Here is a 26,233-nt window from a genome sequence, read left to right on the forward strand (position 1 = left end):
CATCAAATAGATGCCCAAGGAAGATCTCTCTGAGGAGAAGCTACTAGGGCTGAGATCTGAATGACAACAAGGATCTGAATGCTTCCAGGAGCTGGAAGCAAAGTGTTTTCAAGATGGCCAGTGGGTGCAAAGGCCATAGCATGTGAATGAATGGACATGGCCAGGTGGAAGGACAAAGGGCAAGGCTTTCTTTTCTTTCATCCCAAGATGGGATGAAAGAGGAGGTCGGGACCACACCTTATGGGAATATCAGATCAGGGTCAGGGCTTTGGATGTTAGCAGGGGTGCAGTGTAAGCCATGGGAAGTTTTAGACAGGTAAAGAAATAATTCACATTTTCTAAAGCGTACACTGCCAGCCAAGTGGCAAACAACTTGGGCCTGGTAAGAGTGGGAGCAGCAGAAAACCTGAAGAGGCTGGAGAGAGACTGGTGGCTGGTACCAGTGGAGATGGAGCCAAAAGGAAAATCCAGGATATAGTTTCAGGAAAAATTTCATACCGATTTCCTGAGGTCATTTCTGAACTCAAGCATTTTCAGTGCTGCTACATTGTGTTTCCTGCTGAATCAAGTCTAAATAACTTCAGTTTTCAAAGCACTCTGTGATCCTTCCCTGAACACTGTAGTTTTCATTGATGATTGGCTTTTTCTAACTCCCACGTGATCCATACTGTATAATTAACAAGCAAGCAAGGAATAATACACCCTCTGCTACTCTGGGCGGTGTTTCAGGTTTTTAGTCTTTTCTTTCTAGATAGAAAACTCCTTTAGAATAGGAACTATGCTGGCACTTTCTTCCACTTCCTCCAGAGCACTTAGCACAGTTCTGTACACAGGGCACATGTGGAAATTGCTTATTGATTGATTAAAAGCATACATCACTGGCATTTGTCTCTTCAATATTTCTCTTATATGAAGAAGGGTGATTATCTGTCAATATTCATTGCATCATTGAACCAATGTGCAATGCATTAATCATCACTGAGATAACCAGATGAGGCTTTATTGTAATCTTCTATTTTGCTGAGATAATTTCACTTGCTTTGGAGTTTATGAGGCCATAAGTGGCTCCCATCTGTTTATAAACATATTTCTAAGAGTCATTTAGTCTCAAGTATGGAATACTTGAGGGGAAGTTAAATTGTAACTTTTATATTAAGTGTCATCTTAGTAACAGAACCAAAATTGGAAGCATGTGTTCAATTTTGGTTTTTCATTTTCAAAGCTTTAGGTCAGGCAAAGAATTAATTTCATTTGTTTACAAAGTAGATTATGCCTAATAAAATCTCTTTTGTTTATGGTCACATTTTAATCAATCCATTGCTTTAGAAAATGAGAGAATTCTGATTGGCTAATCATTCAACATAAGTAAATTACATTATTCCACATCCACAGAACTCTGGCCTAATTTCATTATCCAGTAATTGTGTGATGAAATATCCCTTTTAATACATTTTGAGCAGGGCATATACCAGTGATGAAACAGGGAAGAATCCTGTTTATTCCATCCTTGTTTCATGATCGACCACAGAATATAACATAACACTTCTGTGTATAATAACTTTTGCCACATTAAGGTTAATAAAAACAAGGTAGTTTTCACTGGATCCTTACTGGTACTCTGAATTTTCACTATTTGTCTGCATTTCCTCTCCTTCCCAGAAATTTATTTTCTGGGAAAAACAAGTGCTACTTTGTCAAATAAAGCTTAAATAAAATTGGTTTCGATTTATGCATAATAAAAGGAATGAATGGCAGCTTTCTATCTCTAGTGGGAGGTGGAAAACTCTCCAGGGTGTCTTCCTTCACTCCTGAGGTTCTGGTGAGCACCAAGGAATATTACCTCTGAAAAATGTGGACATGTGCAAAAGGATATGTCTAATTTAAGGGACGTCTGTGGATAGATATTTGAGGGATCTGCCCTAGGGGATGTAGACCTCATATATAACATGGATTCCTCAGAAACGGCTTGGTATTCATGATCGCTGTTTCTTAAAACACAACTCTTTTATGTCACCAAGCAACTTTTATCCAAGATGATGACTACTCAAATGCTTTTTTTGCATAATGCCAGAAAGTATCAAGTTTTCATTTGAGTCCTTCATTCAAGGTCTTTATCACAAGAAGAAAGAATAGCATGGGTAAAATAGTTTAGAGGTAGACAAAAAAATACTGTGTTTTAAAATGCATATTCAAAGATATTCCACAACAGACCGTATTTTAGAATGGATTTTCAAACATGATGACAAGTGGGGTCTATGGATCATTTTGGCCATAGCTTTAACCTATGAAGTGAGTGAATGTCTTTCTACATGGAGGTGTTTGAGTTACTGAATACTGCACGTTCTGCTAATTGTGCTTTTTGCTATTAGAACCTGGCTACTGCCTTTTGTTGCTTATGTATTGAGAGAAAAATCTCACATGATGATGCTAATAATTTTGCTAATAAAATATGAAAAGCTGAAACATTTCAGTTACTCAGTTCATCTTCTGATACAGATGTTAGCAAGCAGAGAAAGATATGATTTGAAAAACTCAACGGAAAGGAGGAAAAAGATGAGAAAAAGATTAACTAGAAAATTATTCATAGAATGTATTTCACCAGCCTATTGGGTGTTAGCATCTTAGGTGGTATGGTTAATGCTGATTTACATTAAGCGGTAAATTAATTATTTTTATTTTTCATAAATGCTACATTTTCAGTAGTTTTGGTATTCCACATTTTCTCACATGGGTACATACACAATGACACTGTTATTACTAACAGTCAAGAACTTGTAAGAGAGTTTTTAGAAGTAAGGTAACTTTTTAAAAAATACAAAAACAAGAGAACATTTTAGAGTGAAAATAAAGGCCTCTACTTCAAACTCTCATTTTATTTCCATGGTATTTCTGCCTGGGCTCTACCAAGAAAAACTGGTAGTGGGCCACAGATTATACCAATGTATAGTTTTTTTCCCCCTCCCAGTTTTTAATCTCTTTTCGGGTGACAAATAGTTTTCTCTTAGACCAGATTCACCTGATTTTTCACTTATTTAATTAAAAAATTTACTGCTCAACAGGGGCCCCAGAGGAAGTGTATGCTCATCTTCATTGTTACAACACTTTGAAAAAAGACACATCACATCATAAATATCGTATTCCAGGGTCTCAGAACAGACTGCTTTCATATTGGTGTCAGAGTTGGGGGGTTAATAAGGGTGGTCATAAGTGAGATCATTTAATTAATAGAATAACTTCCAGAAAAGGTGGGAGTGTAGAGTAAGGGTGAAGAGAAAGGAATAAAGAATGAGATACACCTGGATTTGCATTTGGGCTCTGCCACTCAGCAGCTGAGTGCCTTTGAAGAAAGATACTTAAAGCAGCCCAGAAGAGAGGCTGGTTGCTCACGTTGTAGATGGCATTGGACTGCCTTATTTAATTCTGGTGTGACCACTTATGGGTGATCTTGGACAGACTAATTCGCCTCACTAAGATGACTTTTGATTTATTCCTACTTCACAGGATCACTGTTACGAGATTTAAGGCAAACAATTTAACGTAAAATTTAGCATAATACCTACACACATAAAGCTCATCAAGCATTGAATAATAATGCTAGCCATTACTATTATTAATGTCATGCTTAATATGGCAGGACCTGAAAAATTTCTAAACCTGATTTCAAGCCCGAGTTTCTACCTGTGTAAAGTGGAGATTAACATCTGGTCCTCACAGGGTTGTTGTGACAAATACATGAGCTATGGAGCACTGAGTGAATAGCACAACTATTGATGGCAATTATCAGAAGCATTGAGTGCTTGAGTGAGAATTATCTGCACATTTGATTGCGAATAGTTCTCATAGTGTTTATTCCAACCACTATTTTCTTCTTGGTGATCATGCTTTTAAAACATCCGAGGGCCATTGTCCCAGCCCTGCTTTGTCTTGTCAATATATATACCTTTTCATAGATACCCTTCACATTTCAACTGTCTTGGCTTCCAATGAAAGAGGCAAAGCCCAGCACTTCGACGTTTACACTTAAGTATTTTCTAGGTAGAAGCCATCTGAGCTTTAAAAAAGACATCTTTTATAAATTCTTCTTATAATTCTTCATCACCATTAGTGTCACCACTTTTTGATCCTTTCAGTCTTTCTTTCAAGATTTTTTCAAGACTCATAAATTGGATAGCTTTTCTAAAAGTAAACTCTCTCAATTCTGAAGGCAACCTTAAGAGGGAACTAGGGACATGTGGGATCTTTACTAGCTCCTGAACTTGCAAAGAGAAACTATCTTGAAGTCAAAATTGTCCCCTTGAGTGCATGGCCATTTTGATAAGAATAGTGCAAGGTAATGTAATCCCACTTTAAATTTAGAAGTTCTATAGTTTACACTGCACTGAAAAGTCATCAGTGAGTGGTACTGCCATGCTAACATTAGAGGAAAGAATCAGGTGCTCAAGAATTGAACCTGGCAAACTAATCGGCAATATGGATACAGACATAAAGGTAAAAAGATCTGGATCTCCCTGCCCTTTGATTCTTTCATTCCCTGACTGTAGGACCATTATTCATAATGAGCATGTGCAATCTTGGTTTGTTACTTCTGTTTTTAATTTATATCCTTACCTGGGAGGGGAAGGAATGATACCTTGTTCCTGCCTGGTAAGAATCAATGACCCAGCAGGTTTGAACATTCCTGTGTATAGGGAGTAGACTGTCTAAATTTAGCAGCCCCTCTAGCTACTAGAATAAGAATTTAGTGATTTACTTACATTCTGCTAGTAATTGATTGAGTTGTTATGATATGCAAGGCCCAACATTGGACACAGAAATGAACCAAACATGATCTCTTCCCTTTAGGGCGATACTGTGTAGTCTCAAAAAACCATGCTGGGATATAAATGATTAGAATATAGGGTAGAAAATGTAAAATTCTACAGCAAAAGGGCAGAGAAAATAAAATGGTGTCACAGAAGAGAGTGAGATTATTCTTAGCTGTGTGATAAAAGAAAGCTTCATGGAAAAGGTACTTTCTGAGTTAGGACTTATATGAGCAAATTTTGTACATGCAGAGAAGGGGATTAGTATGTGATGAAACAGTTTTATAAAGAACCAATAATTTTATATAAAGGAATAGAATGGGAAATAAGTCTAGGAAGGCAGGGAGAATCCTCTCCAAAGGAGTACAAGATCACAAGATCCCAAGCCTCTGTATTTCATACTCAAAGGTTAGAAATATTATTATGGCTTTCCATCAGAATCCCATAATGAGTTTTTGAGATTGCAAATTCTGAGCAGGATTCTTCCCAACATTTGTGGGGCCTAGAAGAAGAGCATGAATGGAGGCCCACATACTGTATGTCAAACTATTTCAAAGTTTTAAAGGAAGCTACACCCAAGACCCTGTCCTTGTTCCTCTCCAAGGGACTGCTCTGGGACTAGGAGGCTTTAGGAGAACCTGCTGACCCTCCAGGCCATCCTGCACTAGAGGCCTGATTGGTTGCTTGGACCTTCAGTAGGAGGAGACAATGGACTCTGGACTTAGCCTGGGAACTGGTGGGCAAGGCCTGCATCTACTCCCATCAAGGATGGGAAATGACTCAGTCCCAGTCTTCTAGTTAATGAAGAGAACAGATTCTCCTACCTCATGTCCTACTTTTCTAATTCCAAATTACCAGGAGGTTCTAAGCACCAGCTTGAAACTATACTCACACACTCCATACCCCTTACCCAAGCAGAGGGGAATGTGGAAGCATGGTTACCTGGGAAGACAGTCTGACTATACATCCTCCCACTTCAGGGGCTATTGGGTGGCTATCTAGAAACTAAAGCATCCCCTCTTTCTTTGATTTCACAGGGCCCACTCAGCCCGATCTCTCTCAATAAGGGAATTTCACTCTTTTATTGGCCTATCTCCTTTGCCCAGATAACCCAGTTCAGCTGCTATGTTCCTCTCCATATTTTGTATACTCTCAATTGCTCATGAAACTTTAAAACATGAGGCTGAGAAAGAAAAATATGTCTTTACACAGCTGTGTTTGTGGTGCTTGGAGACTCCTAAAGCCTATGACCTTTCTTGGTCTGGTCTGAGGGTTGTGCTGTGTCTGAACCCAAGTCTAGAACTACTGACCCAGAATGCCTTGGGGTTGGGGTTGGAGATGGGGTCTCAGATACATGCTAACAAGTTTCAGGGGTGACTATAATGCCCAGGCAGGGTTAAAATCACTACTAACAATGGGGGAAGTTTTTTGACTTAGTGCTTATTTTTCAGCAAGATGATATTTTACAAAGCAAACTGGAGCAGAATGGAAGATGAACAGACAGGTGGTGAGGCTAACACGAGAGCCTCAGGAAATCACTGAGCAAATGAAATGAGAGCCTGGATGAAACAGGGGCCATGGGTGGAGGTGAGGAGCTGGCTGGAAGAGGTCCACAGGAGATCCCATCAGAAGTGCCCAGTGCTAAGAGGGAGAGATGGAGTCAAGGATGACTCTGAGGCTTCCAGCTTGTTATGGGTCAAATTATGTCCCCCAGACAGATATGTTGAAGTCCTAACTCCTAGTACCTAAGAATACAACCTTATTTGATAAAAGCATCTTTGCAACTGCAATTAAATTAAGAGGAGGTTATTGTGGGAAGGCCCTAAGCCAAGATGGCTGGGATCCTTATAAGAAGGGGAGGGACACATAGGGAGGGCAGCCATGTATCCACAGGGGCAGAGAGTGGCTGTAAGCCAAGTAATGTCAAGGGTTGCTGGCAAGCAACCTTTTTAGAAGCTAAAAAGAGCAAACAAGAATCCTCCCCTACAGGTTTCAGAGGGAGCATGGTCCTGCTGACACCCTATTTTGGATGTGAGACAATGTATTTCCATTGTTTTAAGGCATCTGTTCATGGTACTTTCTTATGGCAACCCTACAGACTGAATACAGTGCTTGCCCTGGTGTTGTCTCTCTCTGCACTGGGTCGTCAGTGAGGGCAAGCGTTTCTCCTAGAGGGCACCTGTCTATGAATGTTCTCCATAACATAGACATCCTCTGCACCAGAAACAGAGCCCCTTATTCCGTGTCCCTCTTTGTCATCTAGTTGCACAAACACAAGGTATTAATTCACTGTGGGTTTCAATTATCTGCTACATAAAAAGGCATAAACATAAAAGGTTTCAATTGTCTTTTATATAATAGGGCAATTTCTAAAATTTAAATTAAGATTTTTACATTCAGTTTTCCATTCTTGTGCTGACCATATTTTAGTTTGATTTTGAAAGGATTTTTGGTAAGAAAGTATTATCTTTCATCTAGCATTGTAAAAATTATTCAGGAAACCTACAGAAGACTTTATCTCTACAAGTAACATTTTTCAGATAGGAAATTATTGCAGCATTGAACTGCCAAAGAGACAGCTGAAAAAAAAAATGGGTCATGCATTCATCCTATTCTAGAACAGAGGCTGCCAAGCAGTTCCCTGCTCATTTTTGTCCTCTTCTCGTAAACAAGCTGCGTTAACAAGTTACTTTTAAAAAGCATACTAATTTCCCCAGTGAATTGCACAGGAAAGAATCCAGCATTCCCTCCAGAGGACTCAAATAGTTGTTTGTTCTCAGAGCTCAGGTGTGGTGAAATAGCCGTGGGCTAAACACAGGCTGGATATTGGCCAGCAGGCTAGAGCTTCCCCTCCACTCCAGTTCTGATTTCTCACATTGGTGCACAACTTATTGCCTGCCTGATGTGGGGGAGTGGGGGATAGGGAGAAGAAGAATAAAGACTTGATTTTCAATTTCAATTTAATTACACAATCTATAGTGCCTAGTGGGAAGGATTTAGGGGCAAGATTAACGCTCAGTGGTGCTCCATTTTGCCTTTCAAGAGCCAAATTATTTTGGTGGCATAGTGACTTTATTTCTTGACTTTTTTGCTAGAGATTATATAAATTAGAGGTAGAAGATATCTTTTTGAATTGTATTCCCAGTGTATCATTCTTGAGAGTGGGGAGAACTTCTCTACTCGGGAGAGGAATGAAGAGAAATTTCATTGTAGGATTAGAAATACAAGCTAGTAGACAATGATTCAATGAGACAACGATCTGTTCTGAGAATGACTATATAATTAAAATACTAAGACCTTTCCCTCTTTAGTTAAAATCTAAAGAATTTCATTCTCTTATTGAGACTGAAAACCATTACAATTTTATCTGACATCAGATGAATGTTTAAGATGAATAAATATTTGGTGTTCTGTTTTGGTGTCTACATATTTTGTTAGTTTTGCTAAGTGTAAAAAGAAGGAAAAACAGGAAATGAAAATCTACCAATCAGAAGTGACCTTAGTATATTTTTTGACAATCTGCTTTAGGTTAAGTTAGTAAGGGAAACAGGTAGGTTGTTACGCTTATAAGGAAAACAAGTATCTTTATAAGGAAAAGTGTTCCCATATGATTTAAATAAATTAAAATGGCAGCAGTAAACTTTACTGGCTAACTGTTGCTCACCCTCGCGAAAACACTTGAGTACATACAAATAATGGAAAATGCAATGATAAAGAAACTCAGTTCAAAAGGCAAATCAACTATTTGAAATGACCAACCGATTTTGCTATCTCACAATGATGGCATTTTCAAATATTAAGAAAGTTGCTACTACAAGTCAACATGTACAATAGTTTTCAAAAGCGAAACGGCACCTGATTAAATTTTGGCTACTGAATTTGCAAAATAGTATATTAGCCAAATGGGATCACTGTTTTGAAATCTTGATGAACTACAGGGCATCTGGCACAGATTAGGTAAAGGCAGAACTTTATTGGGATGGATTGACAATAGGAACGAGAATTCTAATTCCTTCTGGAGTACATTTAGAAGGTTGAAAAATGCGCCTTTGACTGGTATAAATGTAGATTTACCACCCTTCTCTTTGGGAAGGGTGAGTTGCAATTTATGCCAGAGAAAGGAAAAAAGAAAGAAAGATACAGAAATTTGTATCTATGGGTGAAACCCAAGCATATTTCCCCACAGGTCAATGTCTGCATTCTCTGAATCTAGTGGCACAGGCAGGGTGTGGAGAAATTGTAGCTAAAATAAGCTGGCCTGGGGAGAAAGTAGGCAGGGTGGGGCAAGATAAGCTTTTGGGGAAGGCCCTCCTTGGTTGGCTTGTGTGGCTGCAGGTCTCAAGCTCCTAAAGCAGTTCTATAGAAGTACTACCTACCTAGAAACACAAAAATAGATTAGTAAGAAGATGGGATAAGAAAACCATAAAGCAGACAGGAAGAGGCTGGCCAACTGTGAGTAGAAACAAAAGACCAGAATGGAAGGTCAACTTGTGGTATATAGGGGGCCGGTTCTTAGCTGTTTGGGAGGCAGTGACTTCCAGCTTATTAAACGAAAACCTGAGAAAATCATGGAGAATCACCTTAGTTAAGGGAAAAATAGATGGAAGTATCTATTTGCTGCCATGATAGTATCAATGCAGAGGTCACAATATGATCAGAGAGATACTTGCAAGTTAGAACTGGCAGAGTCTCATTAGTCTACTGTTACCCATTTGTGTAGGATGTGGCAGGGAAGGACTGGGCTTGGGAGGAGACAAAGAAAGTGCATGATCATCTACATATGACCAAATATGTTTTTTTCTCAGAACCAATAACATATACATTGCTCATAACTAACAACTAACATTACCCCCGCCTTTTTTACATTTACACGTTTAATTATTAACATTTGAAAAAATATTCTATATTAGAGTTTATGAGAAGTGAGAGAATACCTGGTTGGTGATATGTTCCTGGATTTTTTCAGTACTCACTGAAAGAGAAAGCAAAGAGAAGTTTTATATTAAAGCATGAAAATGAATCAAATGCGGTACTGATCCTGCTCTGTTTACAGTAAATACTTCCAAAGCAGTCATGGACTCCCTGAGCAAGGATTGCTGTCACAATGTGGATGTTTACGACCACTTCAATAATTGGGGAAAAAAAGTCAAACCCTAAATAAATTGTGTGAGGTAAAAATATCAGAAAATAGAATAGAAATCCAATAAGAGTGATACCAGCAAACTGTATTAAACTTTCACAGAGAAATGATAAAGAGATGAAAAGGACCGAAGAAAAATTTGAACAGCAGCCAGTCAAAACAAAGTTTTCCAAACAGTGACAACCTATTGAAGTATAATACTAATACTGAGCTCAGGGAACCCTGGGAACTAGACAAGGAGCTCTAACGTGGCAGATGGCAGAAGTGCTGCTTTAAAGAACATTTCTTATGTGGGGAGTGATAAAGGCATTAATAGACTTGGCTGTTTATGGTATTGCCAGAGATTGAAGTACAAACCAAGAGTTCTATAAATTGTATCTTGATCAGGATGAAAAACAGAGTAATGAATGCTTTTTATTTTTGAGTAGTATTCTATGTATGACAGGTAACCAAGGGACATAAAAAATAAGGATCTAATATAATAAACCACAGTCACTGTGAAAATAGCCTGAAAGTAATCAATGTCATGTATGTCTTAAATAAAGGAAAATAAAATCCTTAGTAGTAATAAACAGAAACAAACCATGAGAAAAGAAAAGAAAGAAGACATTTTGTGGCATCACAGTTATTATGTGTTTGTGAACACCTCAGTGTGTTGCACATATGTTGTTAAATGTGTCCCTTTTAAAAAACAAGCTTTAATTTAATTGAAATAACGATTGAGTCACATGTAGTTGTAAGAAACAATGCAGAGAAATTTCTTGTACTTTTTACCCAGTCCCCCAATGGTAACATCTTGAAAAACTATAGTACAATATTTCAACCAGGCTGTTAGTATTGATACAGTCAAAGGAAAGAGTATTTTCCTTACCACAAGTGTCTCCCCTTCTGTCCACCATAGCTACATCATTTCCCCTCCATGTCCTCTTAAACCCTGGCAACCACTAGGCTGTTTTCCATTTCTGTCATTTTGTCATTTCAAGAATATTATACAAATGAATCATAAAGCACAGAGCCCTTAAGGATTAGCCTTTTTTCACTCAGCACAATTCTCTGGAGATTCATCCAGGTTGCTGTGTGTCAGCGTGGCTGGTTTCTTTTCATTTTTGGGTAGCATTCTACGGTATGGATGTGTTGAAGCCTGTTTAGCCATTTACTCATGGAAGGATATCTTGGTAGTTTCTCAGTTTTGACTATTATGAATAAAGCTGCTATAAACATTTGTGTACTGGTTTTTATGTGAACATAGATCTTCATTTCTCTGGAATAAATGTCCAGAAGGGAAATTGCTGGGTTATAGAATAGTTACAGGTTTAATTGTTTAAGAAACTGCCAAACTGTTTTCAAAAAAAGATGTCCCAAGTGAAACTTATTGGTCAGTTAGTCAACCAATAATAAATATACTTAAAAATTTTGTTAAGCATTCAGTACCAAGCTAGGAGTCATATGAGATACAGGAGAAGTGTAAGGAGCACAGGGGAAATTGAATGGCGATGCTCAGATGTGGGCTATTTGATGGTGTCATCGTCAGGAAATGCCTGTTGCCTGGGGCCAGTCTCAGACTCTCCAGATAATAAGAACCAATTTTCTTCATTTTTAAAAGGGCAATGCTCAATCAGATACTCTTGATATGTTTTAGATTCCTTTTGTCAGTTTATATGCAAAGTGTTTAAAGAAGACACAACATGGTTTGTGGGAAAAGCTTGGCCTTTTAAATTACAGATCACTGGTGTTTAAATGTGGGCTCCCTAATGAAGTGACATTTGAGTCAAAGCCTGAAAAATGATAAAGGAGTTAAGTTGACCGAGAAAAGGGGGAAGAACATTCATGTAGGAGGAAGAACATGTGCAAAGGCCATGGGATAGGAGGGAGTATGGTGGGTCCAAGGATAGAAAGGAGGCCAGCATGGCGGGCATGGAGAGGTGAGCAGGGCGTAGTGTGGGGAGCTGCACTGGCAGGCAGGAAACACTGCAAGGAAGCCAGATAGATGTGGGCCATTTTTGGGAAATTTAAGATCCTCTTAAATGGCAGTGGGAAATCAGCCATTAAGGGGATTCAGGCTAGTGCATGGGTAGTGGCATTAGAATAGCATGTACAGATTTGCATTTTTAAAAGACCACTCAACTCTGGTTGGTAAAGGAAACACCGACTCCTGGGGTGTCAGGGGTGGTGGCAGCACTACAAAACCTTAGTTTTGTTTCCTTTGGGACCAAGGGAAATCTGCAGAAATTAAAGAGAAAAATCAGGGTAAAACAATAAAATACTCATACCCTAATAATGCAGCAGCCTACTGAAATTTAGAAAATGGAGTAAAGGACAGTCTGGTATTTAGCGACAGCTCTGACAATTACTAGGCATTTGAACTAGGGCTAGTTACTTTAATGCTCTGGCTTGTTTGCCTATCTATAACAAAGGGTTAACAATATCTTCTCCTTCCCAGATTTGTGAGAATTGAATGAAATAAGAATGAAATATGCAGGTAAAGGATAAGAGAGGGGAACTCCAGGTAGTTGGGGCAGGATGAGTAAAGAAATCTCAGAGGCAGGCAAGAGTAGGGTGTGTGTGGGTGAATCATGAGAAATTCTGAGTGGCTTATGTAACACATGCATATACTTTAGCAGGTTGGGAAATGAAATGTGGGAAGAGGGAAGGAGCCCAGCCTTGGGAGGGTTTGACTTGGGGTGAGACTGGAGGCTTTGTGGGCAGAAGGAGGCCAGCAAAGGTCTTTCAGGTGAGGATGAGGTGGCCAAAGCAGTTCTGGAAAAAGATGAGTTGAGTGGTAGTGTAGAGATAGATTGCTGGGGTAAGAGAGGCGGGTGGCGAAAAGAGCAATGAGCATGTGCAGTGTCCAGGCAGGAGTGGTGAGGGCTTGAGCCCAGGCAGCCTCAGGTTTTTAGTGGAGAATCTGGCAGATGATAGCATTATTAAAGATAAAATGAGAACACAGCAAGACTTCATCTCTAAATTAAAAAAAAAAACAAAACATTAGCTGGGTATGGTTGTATGTGCCTGGAGTCCTAGGTACTTGAGAGACTGAGGTGGGAGGACTGCTTGAGCCCTCAAGTTCAAGACCAGCCTTGGGCATATAGTGAGACCCTGCCTGAAAAAAAAAATACAGTGAGAGAAGGAAAAAAAAGTAAGAGGAAGTTAAGTTAATAAACGAGGCTTGAGTCTGTAATAAAGATGAAGACCTCTGTAGGTTACAGAAGTTGACATGACAATTATGGTAGATCAAATAATGGCCCCCAACATGTCCACATCCTAATCAACCTGTGAATACAATACCTTTCATAACAAAGGGACTTTGTAGGTGTGATTTAGTTAAGGATGTGGGAATGGGAAGCTTATCTGGACACATCCAGTGTAATAAAAAAAGTCCCAATAATAAAGGAGCAGGAGAGTTTACAGCAGAGAGAAGGCAAGGTGGCAGTAGCAGCAGGGGTCAGAGTGATGTGATTGCTGAAGGCGCTGTCAGCCAAGGACTGTGGGCAACCTCTGCAAACTGGAAAAGAGAAGACATGGCTATCTCCCGGAGCCCTGCAAAGGAATGCAGCCTTGCCCTTGTCCTGATTTTAGTCTGGTGAGGCCCATCTGAACTCTGGCCTCCAGAATTGTAAGATGCTCAAATTTGTGTAGTTTTAAGCCACAAAGTTTTTGGTGATTTGTTACAGCAGCAAAAGGAAATGAATTCAAACAAGTTATCTTTCTCAGTGGTTCCTCAAGGGACAGGGAGGAAAGCACACTGCTTCTGAATAACTGCTGTGTCCTTTGGGTCTGTGCGACACGTCTCACAAGACATAATGTCCTGGAACAACCCTGAAAAGTAGAGATTATTCCTCCTATCTTTTTTTTTTTGAGACAGAGACTCACTCTGTCACCAGGCTGGAGTGCAGTGGAGTGATCTCAGCTCACTGCAACCTTCGCCTCCCAAGTTCAAGCAATTCTCCTGCCTCAGCCTCTCAAGTAGCTGGGATTACAGACATGCCCCATCACACCCAGCTAATTTTTGTATTTTTAGGGTTTCACTATGTTGGCCAGGATGGTCTTGATCTCTTGACCTCATGATCCACCCACCTCAGCCTCCCAGAGTGCTGGGATTATAGGCGTGAGCCAGTGTGCCTGGCCCCTCCTATGTTTTTCAAGATTTTCTGACCAGGGTTCAAATACATGCAAAAACTTGTCCAAATTTTCATAGTCTATGAGTGAAAGGATGGCTAGCATTCTAAGGAACAATGTAGCTATTCTTAAGACACAGAAAAGCTAACTTTTATTACATGAAAAAGACACATGAAAATGCAGGTTTATAGCAGCACAATTGGCAATTGCAATCAATCTAAATGCCCATCAACCAATGAGTGGATAAAGAAAATGTGTTACACACACACACACACACACACACCCACCGTGGAATACTACTCAGCCATAGAAAGGAATTAAATAATGGCATTTGCAACAACTTGGATGGAGCTAGAGGTCATTATACTGTGAAGTAACTCAGGAATGGAAAACCAACTATCACATGTTCTCATTTATAAGTGGGAGCTAAGCTATGAGGACATAAAGGTGTAAGAATGAGATAACAGACTTTGGGGACTCAGGGGGAAGGGCTGAAGCGGGGTGAGGGATCATAGAGTACATAAAGGGTACCATGTATTCTGCTTAGGTGATGAGTGCTCCAAAATCTCGGAAATCACCGCTAAAGAACTTATCTATATAACCAAGAACCACCTGTTCTCCAAAAACTACTGAAACACTTTTCTGTTAAAGCCAACTTTTAGGATAAAACTAGTCTTTATCAAGACAGTTTCACCAAGACTATTTGGGTCTTGTCCCCCTAGCTTTTGGTTAGAGGATTAGAAAGGGAAAAAATAAAAACATTTGACAGATCAAGTAGAATATAAAAAGAGTTATTCCAAATTTCTTAAATTATACTCTCAGGATGTCTTCACAAAACAAAGCAGAATAAACTGCAGAGGGAAGTTGTGGACACTGTTGGCTCATCTCATGATGAAGGTGGTCTTGAGATACTTCTGTGCATTCATGAGCTTCAGAAACACAATCTGTTGAAACAGCCCAAACCCACCATCATCAACATAGGTGGGGGAGGACCTATTTCTCAAAGTTTATAATTCCAGGACAACTGCCTCAAATTCTCCAAACTCCGTGGTGAGACTCACTCATTCTTCTCACTGTAAGTCATTTGATTCATCACCTCCAACTGACTAAAACTCCAGGGAAAGTTCTTTTGCTGCCTAAACAATTTAAAGCAGTGCTTCTGAACCTCTTTCAGGTAACAGGCCCCTTTGAGAATCTAAGAGCAGCTATGATTCTGCTTTTCAGAAAAATGTCAACACACAGAAAAAAGGGAAAATGGCGGGAGACTAACAGACTTTCTGCAGCCATGCATAGATAGATCTGCAAGAATCTATCTGTAGCTCAAAGTCTTTTCTTTTTTTTTTTTTCAAGGAATTTGGAAAATACTTCTTTTCTAGGCACCTCAGTAGGAAATTTACTCTCTCAAACCACAAATCTGTAGTGCCTTACATGAGAAATTACAATTAAATCTACATAAATCTTTTATTAAATAAAGAATATTCATGGCTTAGATTTTAAATTGCATTTACAGATGAGGAAAACTTCTAGGCCCAAACAGTAACAGTGAAGCAACTACTGCTGGAAGGAATGATGTACCACGTGTGTCTTAGACCTCAAGAGCAGAGACTTCATGGTAGAGAACACCGTACACATCACCTCCAGAGTAGGTTGCTGGGACCCAGAGGAAGAGCAGGACACTTGGTGAAGTGCATGCAGCCACCATCTGCTCCCCTTCATGTAATGCTGCAAAGCTGACTGGAGCTGTGCTACTCTGAGATGAACTAGAGATGGGTTCCTCATCACATTACATCGCACTCTCTCCCATTGTTAGCAATTAGGCAAGGGCTTTAGTGACAGAGAAGCATCCACTGATAAAGACAGAGAAATATTGGAACAGCAAACAGGAAACCACATAGGCATTCTTATTTCTTCAATATCAGAGGCTTCCATGTCATAGCAAGGGAGTCAGGGATGGACTTCACCTCCCAAAAGCTTAGTCCACAAACTTCTATTGGCATTTGCACCAAATTAGGCTCCCTGGACTTCTGGCATCATCTGCTGGACTGAGATCCAGCCGTCTTTCCAGGGTGTTGAAAACCTTTATTTTACAATCCCCATTGTGGATCTCAACTCCATCAACTATGTCTTCAGGCAAGTAGGACTCCTGGTCCATTGGGACATCAACAATTGTTTTTGGCGGCAATTTTGTACTTAGGGATTGCCTTTTGCACCATAGCTTTTACCAGAGGAAAATCTTATTTCTTGCAATGAACAGTCATTTGGGGCTCCAACAATTAGTACAAACCCTGGAGGACCAGTCCATCCAGCAGCACCTTGGTACCTGGGTGTATCTTTAATCACCTTGTGAAAGTCTATCTTGAACCATAGGCTCTAAAATGTGAAATAATTTCTCAGATGTAGTCTTCTCTGGATAAGTTACTAGTCTCTCCAAACTACAGACTCATTAGCTGTGTAGTCATTTTCTCTAAAGAAGTAAAAGTGTAAGTTTAATACCTTATATATACATATATAAATGGTAAAGAGCATCAACACAATGAAGAAATTGCATCAACTAATGGGCAAAACAGCTAGCTAGCATCAAAATGGGAGGATCAAATTCACACATAAAAACATTAACCTTAAATGTAAATGGGCTAAATGCTCCAATCAAAAGACACAGACTGGCAAATTGGATAAAAAACCAAAACCCATCGGTGTGCTGTATTCAGGAAACCTATCTCACATGCAAGGATACACAAAGGCTCAAAATAAAGGGATGGAGGAAGATTTACCAAGCAAATGGAGAGAAAAAAAAAAAAGCAGGAGTTGCAATTCTCGTTTCTGATAAAATAGACTTTAAACCAACAAAGATCAAAAGAGACAAAGAAGGACATTACATAATGGTAAAAGGACCAGTGCAACCAGAAGAGCTAACGATCCTAAATATCTACAGACCCAATACAGGAGCACCCAGATACATAAGGCAAGTTCTTAATCACTTACAAAGAGACTTAGACTCCCACACAATAATAGTGGGAGACTTTAACACCCCATTATCAATATTAGACAGATCAACCAGACAGAAAATTAACAAGGATATCCAGGACTTGAATTAAGGATATCCAGGACTTGAATTAAGACCAAGTTGAACCAATTAAGACCAATTATACCAAGCAAACCTAATATATATTTACAGAACTCTCCACCCCAAATCCACAGAATATGCATTTTTTTCAGCACCACATCACACCTACTCTAAAACTGACCACATAATTGGAAGTAAATCTCTCCTCAGCAAATGCAAAAGAACAGAAATCATAACAGTCTCTCAGACCACAGTGCAATCAAGTTAGAACTCAGAATTCAGAAACTAACTCAGAACCACACAGCTTCATGGAAATTGAACAACTGACTCTTGAATGTTGACTGGATGAACAATGAAATGAAGTCAGAAATAAACATGTTCTTCAAAATCAATGAGAACGAAGACACAACATACCAAAATCTCTGGGACACATTTAAAGTGCTGTCTAGAGGAAAATTTATAGCAATAAATGCCCACATGAGAAGCAAGGAGAGATCTAAAATTGACACCCTATCATCAAAATTGAAAGAGCTAGAGGAGCAAGATCAAAAAAACTCAAAACCTAGCAGAAGACAAGAGATAACTAAGATCAGAGCAGAACTGAAGGAGATAGAGACATGAAAAACCCTTCAAAAAAATCAATAAATTCAAGAGCTGGTTTTTTTGAAAAGATCAACAAAATAGACAGACCACTAGCCAGATTAATTAAAAAAGAAGAGAGAGAAGAATCAAATAGATACAATAAAAAATGATAAAGGGGATATCACCACAGATACCACAGAAATGCAAACCATCATCAGAGATTATTACAAACAACTCTATGCACATAAACTAGTAAACCTGGGAGAAATGGATAAATTTCTGGACACTTGCAGCCTCCCAAGCCTAAACTAGGAAGAAGTCAAAACCCTGAATAGACCAATAACAAGGTCTGAAGTTGAGGCAGCAATTGAGAGCCTACCACACAAAAAAAGCCGAGGTCCAGATGGGTTCATAGGCGAATTCTACCAGACATATGAAGAGGAGCTGGTACCATTCTTTCTAAAACCATTCCAAATAATCCAAAAAGAGGGAATCCTTCCCAAATCATTTTATGAGACCAACATCATCCTGATACCAAAACCCAGTAGAGAATCAACAAGATAAGAAAACTTCAGGCCAATATCCATGATGAACATAGATGCAGAAATCTTCAACAAAATACTGGCAAGCCGATTGCAATAGCACATCAAAAAGCTTATTCACCATGCTCAAGTAGGATTCATCCCGGGGATGCAAGGCTGGTTCAACATACGGAGGTCTATAAATGTAATTCACCACATAAACAGAACCAAAGACAAAAACCACATGATTATCTAAATTGATGTAGAGAAGTCCTTTGACAAAATTCAACAGCCCTTTATGCTAAAAACCCTCAATAAACTAGGTATTGATGGAACATATCTCAAGATAATAAAAGCTATTTACGACAAACCAACAGCCAATATCATACTGAATGGGCAAAAACTGGAAGCATTCGCTATGAAATCTGGCACTAGACAAGGATGCCCTCTCTCACCACTCCTATTCAATATAGCACTGGAAGTTCTAGCCAGAGCAATCAGGCAAAAAAAAAAAAAAAAAACCAAAAAAACAAACAAACAAAAAAAGAAATAAAGGGTATTCAAATAGGAAAGGAGGAAATCAAATTGTCTCTATTTGCAGATTACATGATTGTATATCCAAAAGACCCCATCATCTCAGCCCAAAATCTCCTGAAACTGATAAGCAACTTCAGCAAAGTCTAAGGATACAAAATCAGTGTGCAAAATTCACAAGCATTCCTGTACACCAATAACAGACTTAAAGAGAGCCAAATCAAGAATGAACTGCCATTCACAATTGCTACAAAAAGAATAAAATACCTAGGAAAACAACTAACAAGGAACATAAAGGACCTCTTCAAGGAGAACTACAAGCCACTGCTCAATGAAATAAGAGAGGACACAAACAGATGGAGAAACATTCCATGTTCATGGTTAGGAAGAATCAATATTGTGAAAATGGCCATACAGCTCAAAGTAATTTATAGATTCAACACTATCCCCATCAAGCTACCAATTACCTTCTTCACAGAACTGGAAAAAAACACCTTAAACTTCATATGGAACCAAAAGAGAGCCTGCATAGCCATGTCAATTCTAAGCAAAAAGAACAAAGCAGGAGGCATCACACTACAGGACTTCAAACTATACTACAAGGCTACAGTAATCAAAACAGCATGGTACTGGTACCAAAACAGAGATATAGACCAATGGAACAGAACAGAGGCTACAGTGGCAACATAACATATCTACAACCATCCAATTTTTGACAAACCTGACAAAAACAAGCAATGGAGAAAGGATTCCCTTTTTAATAAATGGTGTTGGGAAAACTGGCTAGCCATGTGCAGAAAGCAGAAATGGACCCCTTCCTGACATATTACACTAAAATTAACTGGATTAAAGACTTAAACATAAGACCTAACACCATAAAAACCCTAGAAGAAAATCTAGGCAAAACCATTCAGGACATAGGAGTAGGCAAGGACTTCATGACTAAAACACCAAAAGCATTGGCAACAAAAGCCAAAATAGACAAATGGGATCTAATCAAACTCCATAGCTTCTGCACAGCAAAAGAAACAGTCATTAGAGTGAATCGGCAATCAACAGAATGGGAAAAATGTTTTGCAGTTTACCCATCTGACAAAGGGCTGATATCCAGAATTTACAAAGAACTAAAACAATTTACAAGAAAAAAACAAGCCCATTCAAAAGTGGGAAAAGGATATGAACAGACATTTTACAAAAGAAGATATACATGAGGCCAACAAACATGTGAAAAAATGCACATCATCACTGGTCATTAGAGAAATGCAAATCAAAACCACATTGAGACACCATCTCAGCCAGTTAGAATGGTGATCATTAAAAAATCTGGAGACAACAGATGCTGGAGCAGATGTGGAGAAATAGGAACACTTTTACACTGTTAGTGGGAGTGTAAATTAGTTCAACCATTGTGGAAGACAGTGTGGTGATTCCTCAAGGACCTAGAAATAGAAATTCCATTTGACCCAGCAATCCCATTACTGGGTATATATCCAAAGGATTATAAATCATTCTACTACAAGGACACATGTACACGAATGTTCATTGCAGCATGTTTACAGTAGCAAAGACCTGGAACCAACCCAAATGCCCCTCGATCATAGACTGGACAGGGAAAATGTGGCACATATACACCATGGAATATTATGTAGCCATCAAAAACGATGAGTTCATGTCCTTTGTGGGGACATGGATGAACCTGGAAACCATCATTCTCAGCGAACTGACACAAGAACAGAAAATCAAACACCACATGTTCTCACTCATAGGCAGGTGTTGAACAATGAGAACACATGGACACAGGGAGGGGAGCATCACACAGTGGGGTTTATTGTGGGGGGAATAGGGGAGGGACAGCAGGGGTGGGGAGTTGGGGAGAGATAGCATGGGGAGAAATGCCGGATGTAGGTGGAGGGGAAGAAGGCAGCAAATCACGCTGCCACGTGTGTACCTATGCAACTATCTTGTTCTTCATAATAGGTTCTTCACATGTACCCCAAAACCTACAATGCAATTAAAAAAAAGAGAAAAAATGATTTTGAAACATTTCTTTAAGCAAATGATAATGGAAATAGAAAATACTAAAACTATGGGATACAGCAAAACCAGTGTACTAAGAGGGAAGTTTATAGCTATAAGTGCCTACATTAAAACAAACTAGAAAAGCAAAATCAAATCAAACCCATATTAGTAGGAAAAAGAGCAGAGCTGAAATAAATAAAATTGAAATGAAGAAAACCATGCAAAAGATATTTTCTTTTTTAATTTTAAGTTCTGAGGTACATGAGCTGGTTTGTTATGTAGGTAAACTCCCATCATGGGGGTTTGCTGTTCAGATATTTTATGACCCAGGTGTTAAGCCTAGTACCAGTTAGTTATTTTTTTTTTGTATCATCTCCTTCTTCCCACCCTCCACCTCAGGTAGGCCCCAGTGTCTGTTGTTCCCCTCTATGTGTCCATGTGTTCTCATCATTTAGTTCCCGCTGATAAGTGAGAACATGATAAGTGTTCTATTTCTGCATTACTTTGCTGGGTATGGTGGCCTCCAGCTCTATCCATGTTCTTGCACGTATATAGTCTTGCTCCTTTTTATGGCAACATAATATTCCATGGTATATATGTACCATATTTTCTTTATACAGTCTGCCCTTGGTGGTAATTTGGGTTGATTCCATGTCTTTTCTATTGTAAGTAGTGCTACAATAAACATATGAGTGCACACATCTTCACAATAGAATGATTTATATTCCTTTGGAAATATATCTAGTAGTAATAAAACTGTCAGATCAAGTGGTAGTTTGGTTTCAAAAAAGAAAAATATCTTATAGTATAGCATATTCATTCCAAAAAGTATAATACTTTCACTGTGTTGGATACCTCCTAAGTACTGGGCATGCAAAGATGATACACCCGGGTGCCTGCCCTCAAGAAGCTCACAGTCAGATGGCAGAGACAGATAAATGAAGAGAAACAGTGGTGCCTCCTGAGAAGTGTTTTCACAGAGTTAGAGATAACATGTTGTGGGAACACAGAGGGGGAAAAAACCATTTGATTGGTCTTGGGGAACAAGTAGGTTTCCAAGAAGCATGCTGCCATTAATCACTGCTGTACTCCCTTTTAACTCATGCAGAAATATATATGAACAACCAGGGACCACAATTTTAATTGACTTATTATTGGCCTTTTACTTCATGCAGTTCAAGAATATCTCTTGGATATGGATATCTAAATATCCATATTGTACTATCTGTTGGATATCTCCTTTGCATGTTTGAGCAAATTCTAGAGATATGGTGAGTTTAAGAACTTAAAAATAAGTTCAGGGATAGAATCTGTCTTTGTAACATAGGAATCAGAATAATTAGAAGGTGGAATTTGAATTACGTCTTCAAAAATGGATAAAAGTTTGGGAGAATAATGGCAATGACTACCCTAACTAGGGGAGAGGGTTTAGAGGGAAACAGCATTGCCCAGGCAGGTTCGGGTGACCTGAGAACAAATCAATTGCTTTATGTTTAAAGCAATAGACAATTTGGGGGCAATTACGGTTTTTTCAGCAGAGGTGGGTTATAAAGGAAGATTAAACTGGTAAATTGCTCAGAGTAGGAGGAGAAATTGAATAATATCCAGGGGGCATGGTGGAATGTATAAACTCAGTGATGGGTTAGGGCCTAGACTAGGTAGAAATGAGAAGGAAGATGAAGAAAATCAAAGACCGTGTGTTGAAGAAATGTTTGAGAGAAGTTGGTAACAAATGGATACAGGGAATGAAGATTAGAAGGAATCATATGACTTTATTTATTTATTTATTCAAGAAATACTGTTTGATCAGTTGCCAGGTGTCATATATGGATGGATACTAAGTTCTGGAGACTCAACTGTGAACAAGACCATTGCTCCCAATTAGCCTGCTCCTTTCTCCTGAAGAACTGGTTGGCTCTGTTCTCTACTTTTCTATGACATTGTTTCTTTCTGTATAATAACCTATATTAGGCATGACCCTTTCTGTAGCAGTGCTTGAACTGTTTTGAAGGTGCTACATGAGAAGTCTTGAAATGGGGCAAGGAAAAGGAGATGAGATTATGAATCTATTCCTCTTTCCTGGGTTGCAAATATGCCCATTATATATCTGCACATGTAGGGTAATTTCATATTCCAGAACTTTGGAGTTCTGGAGTATCACATTCCCTCCTTTTCCCCATCAAAGAGTATTTTTAGAAGGAACTTGATAATTGGGGAAAGAGAGCAAATAGGGTGATCTGAAACAGGGCAGATTTGGTCATTCATCGAATTGGGGCCCTGTTCTTACTCTCAAAGGAGCACAGAGATGTAGCCATTGCTTATGAAAAGGACCAGGAAATAGCTCAAGGGGCCAGTGACTCAGAGAAGCCCATGGGCAGCAGGACAGTGTCTCAGTGTCTTCAGAATATGTCGACCTTTTGTGCTGTCTATCCACAGCCCCCAGTTTGTTGAGCCCATCACCGTCTCTCCCCTGGATTACAATGTTAGCCTCCTGGGGTCTCCCAGTCGCCACTCTGGCTCTCTCCAAATTCCTTTCTATATCTTGTAGGCCTTGTCCATCTACTCCTTGCCCGCCACCTCTACAACCTCACTTTGCTGTCTGTTTCCCTTCCTTTCTACCCACCGTCTACTCTGGCCTTATGTTCATTTCAGGTCCCTTTTGGCCTCTGGTCTTTTGCACATGCTGTTATCTTGTCTCTCCAATTTTGCAGATCTGGCTCTTTCATATTTTTCAAGTCTCAATTTAATATTAAGATCTCAAGGGTTCTTCCCCGGTTGCCCCATCTCTTCTTGTGATTCTTGATCTCCGCCCATTATTTGTTCCTTTCATAGCACTGATCACAACTTGCAATTATTTTATTTGTACATCTGGTTACTTTGTTGCTTGTTTCCTATTCTATAATGTAAGCTCCTTGAGGTCAGGGACTACAATCATTTTGTTTATTGTACCCTGAGGACCCAGCTCAGTGATACTGAGATCACTATCAATGATTCCATAAATATATATATTGAACATTCTAGGTGTTCAATATATATATTGATCTCAGTGGTTAAAGCCTTGCAATAGCCTCCAACATATTGAGGGCAGCTGCTTCTGGCCCTCGTTTACTCAGGAAAGAAAAGGTATATGGGATAAGAATCACTAGATGGACGATATTAGGGCCTGAGTTTGACTGCTGTGAATTCTGGACCATATCAAATGCTTTATTTTGTGAAAGCAGTGCTTTTTATATTCATTCCCAATTGATTTTCCAAGATGTTTAAGCATCTTAGTAACAGCAATTATACCAATGTTCTTTTTTGCGTGTTTTACACACTTACACCATCATAGTTCTATATTAGGAATACAGTGGCTCCAAATTATAGAAACTGAACTGAAGGACTGAGAGTTAATTCTAGAAAACTTCCAAGATCATGATTTGCAATTTTCCTGATTATTAACCATATTATACTTGTCCTTTTAGTTTGAATTTATCGAAATTTCTACCATTTTACCACTAAACTACTATTTACTAAAATAGTAATTTTTTTCTTTAGCACAGCTATGGTAAATATATGTACTTTCTTTTAATTGCTTTGTGTAGTGTGTGTAGCAAGGAAGCCTTGGGCAGGCTGCACAGCACAAGTGTAGGCTGAACTTGAGAGCCCAGGCACTGGAGAAGAACCCAAGACACAAACTTGGGGTGTGTCTGGGGATGACAAGATAGGCTGCATACAAGTTTCCTTGGCAAAAGGTCAGAGGTAGTCATGACATCTGTCCAAATAAGGAAGATGCAGGTAACTAATGGAAGTAAGGAGCATATCTATGCTTTGGAGGGACTTGGGTACCAGGTCATGTACAATTCAGGCAACAAGGCAGGAGCTCAGCTGCTGGGGGCCTGAAGGATAAAGCAGGGGCTGATTCAGAAGGTAACTGGTCAGACTTCCAGTGACTGAGGTCAGGTAGTCGGTTGAGGATCAGGGAAACTCAGGAACCACATAGTTCATTTCTGTGAGTTATACCCATTTAAATATAAGAAAAAATTACCTCTTCCCTTGAGCTAGTAAAACTCTATTAAATTAAAATATATAATTATATTATTTTTGTGGTCTTACTAGTTATGATTGGTGCTAATGATAATGTTTGTCTCTTGCTTTTGGATAGACTTAGCCTGGTGGAGATGAAAATGTTCTCTGGACTATGCAAGAAAAGAGGAGGGAATCCCACTTAAGTGGGATTCTCAAACCTAAGTCATTCTCAAATTTATTCAAATCATACTTGAAAAGAAATGAAATTTAGGGGGATATATTTTAACTGTATAAGCCTTTACTAATAAAAGATTAAGAAGTATGTGGCTTAGCATCTTTTAATTATTTTTTTCTAGCAACCTGAATATACAATGTTTGAAATCTCTGGTTGGATCAACATTATTTTGCTCAGAGGTTTGTGGACTTTGCATACTGATTCTTTCCTGTTTCCAAGTACATTTGCTTTTAGGCTATTTTTATTCACTTTAAAGGAATTTTAATAACTTTCTGTTGACAGCATGGACAGCTGGTCTTGAGAATTAAAGAAAATTCACTTGCTGACTGAGGAAGGAAGTGACATCAATGAGCTTCTAAAGTCAGCCCAGGGGGGGAAATTGGCTGGTGAGAGAGTAGCCTTTCATTGCACTGTATTTATCGAGCGATGCCTTGAGATGCAAATTGCTGTATCAATCAAACCTGTGGTGCCTACCTCCAGCCAACCCAGTGCAAACTGAAGGAACAATGCCCTGAAACACTGAGAATAAAAAGGATGAGGGGTGCAGGAGCCCAGAGGCTAAGTGAATTATGGAGCTCAGAATGCTCCCTCACCAAGCCTATACTTCATTCTCTGTCAAGCCTCAGTTTCTTTGTCTAGAAAATGAGTTTGATGGAAACTGTAGGTTGAAGTCAGTCTGTTTCTTTGACAGATGGCTAAGACGACCATGTACTAATACAGATAGTGTAGACATGCTATCTCAGTACGTTTGTCCCTAAGAGCGCTATCAGTTACTTTTTATCCCCTGCTGAGAGCTATTTAGAAACAGAAATTTTTGGTTGTCATACATAGCTACTACCCTGATCCCTTATTTAAAAAATCTGTATTCATCGTTTATGCTGTGAAAAAAGCCAAGCATCAGATCTAAACTTTAATAATGACATAGTAATCACAACTATCATTGCCATAATAATAAATGACAATTCTTACTACCATCAGAGAATCTTCTTCTGGAGTTGCAGTTACCTATTTTTCAAAGATAGCTGTGGTGTGAGTAGATTGTGTGTGTATGTGTGGGTTTTGTCAGGCGAACAGGCAGGTATGTATGCATATACTCACACCTGTGCAAAAGAAAGGTAGAAAAGTACCTAGGTACATTTTATGTTTATGAGATGAAAAAGTAAATTCTACCTATTTATTTTTGAGATGGAGTCTCCCTCTGTTGTCTAGGCT

At 39.0% G+C, this 26,233-nt stretch overlaps 1 protein-coding gene across 6 annotated transcripts in view; it reads right to left on the reverse strand.

The window, feature by feature from the left end:
- Positions 1 to 26,233, reverse strand: part of CHST9 (carbohydrate sulfotransferase 9) — a 292,807-nt gene that overhangs the window by 19,507 nt on the left and 247,067 nt on the right. For 4 of the 6 annotated variants that reach the window (XM_078347929.1, XM_008979643.5, XM_054244081.2 and 1 more), the window contains one exon: positions 9,737 to 9,774. The exons of the other annotated variants lie outside the window; for them this stretch is intronic. In XM_078347929.1, coding sequence (XP_078204055.1) covers positions 9,737 to 9,774 — 38 coding nt within the window. The remainder of the gene's footprint in view (positions 1 to 9,736; positions 9,775 to 26,233) is intronic. 6 annotated transcript variants of the gene reach the window in all.

The sequence above is a fragment of the Callithrix jacchus genome, chromosome 13 (genome assembly GCF_049354715.1).
Source record: "Callithrix jacchus isolate 240 chromosome 13, calJac240_pri, whole genome shotgun sequence".
Classification (NCBI taxonomy): domain Eukaryota; kingdom Metazoa; phylum Chordata; class Mammalia; order Primates; family Cebidae; genus Callithrix; species Callithrix jacchus.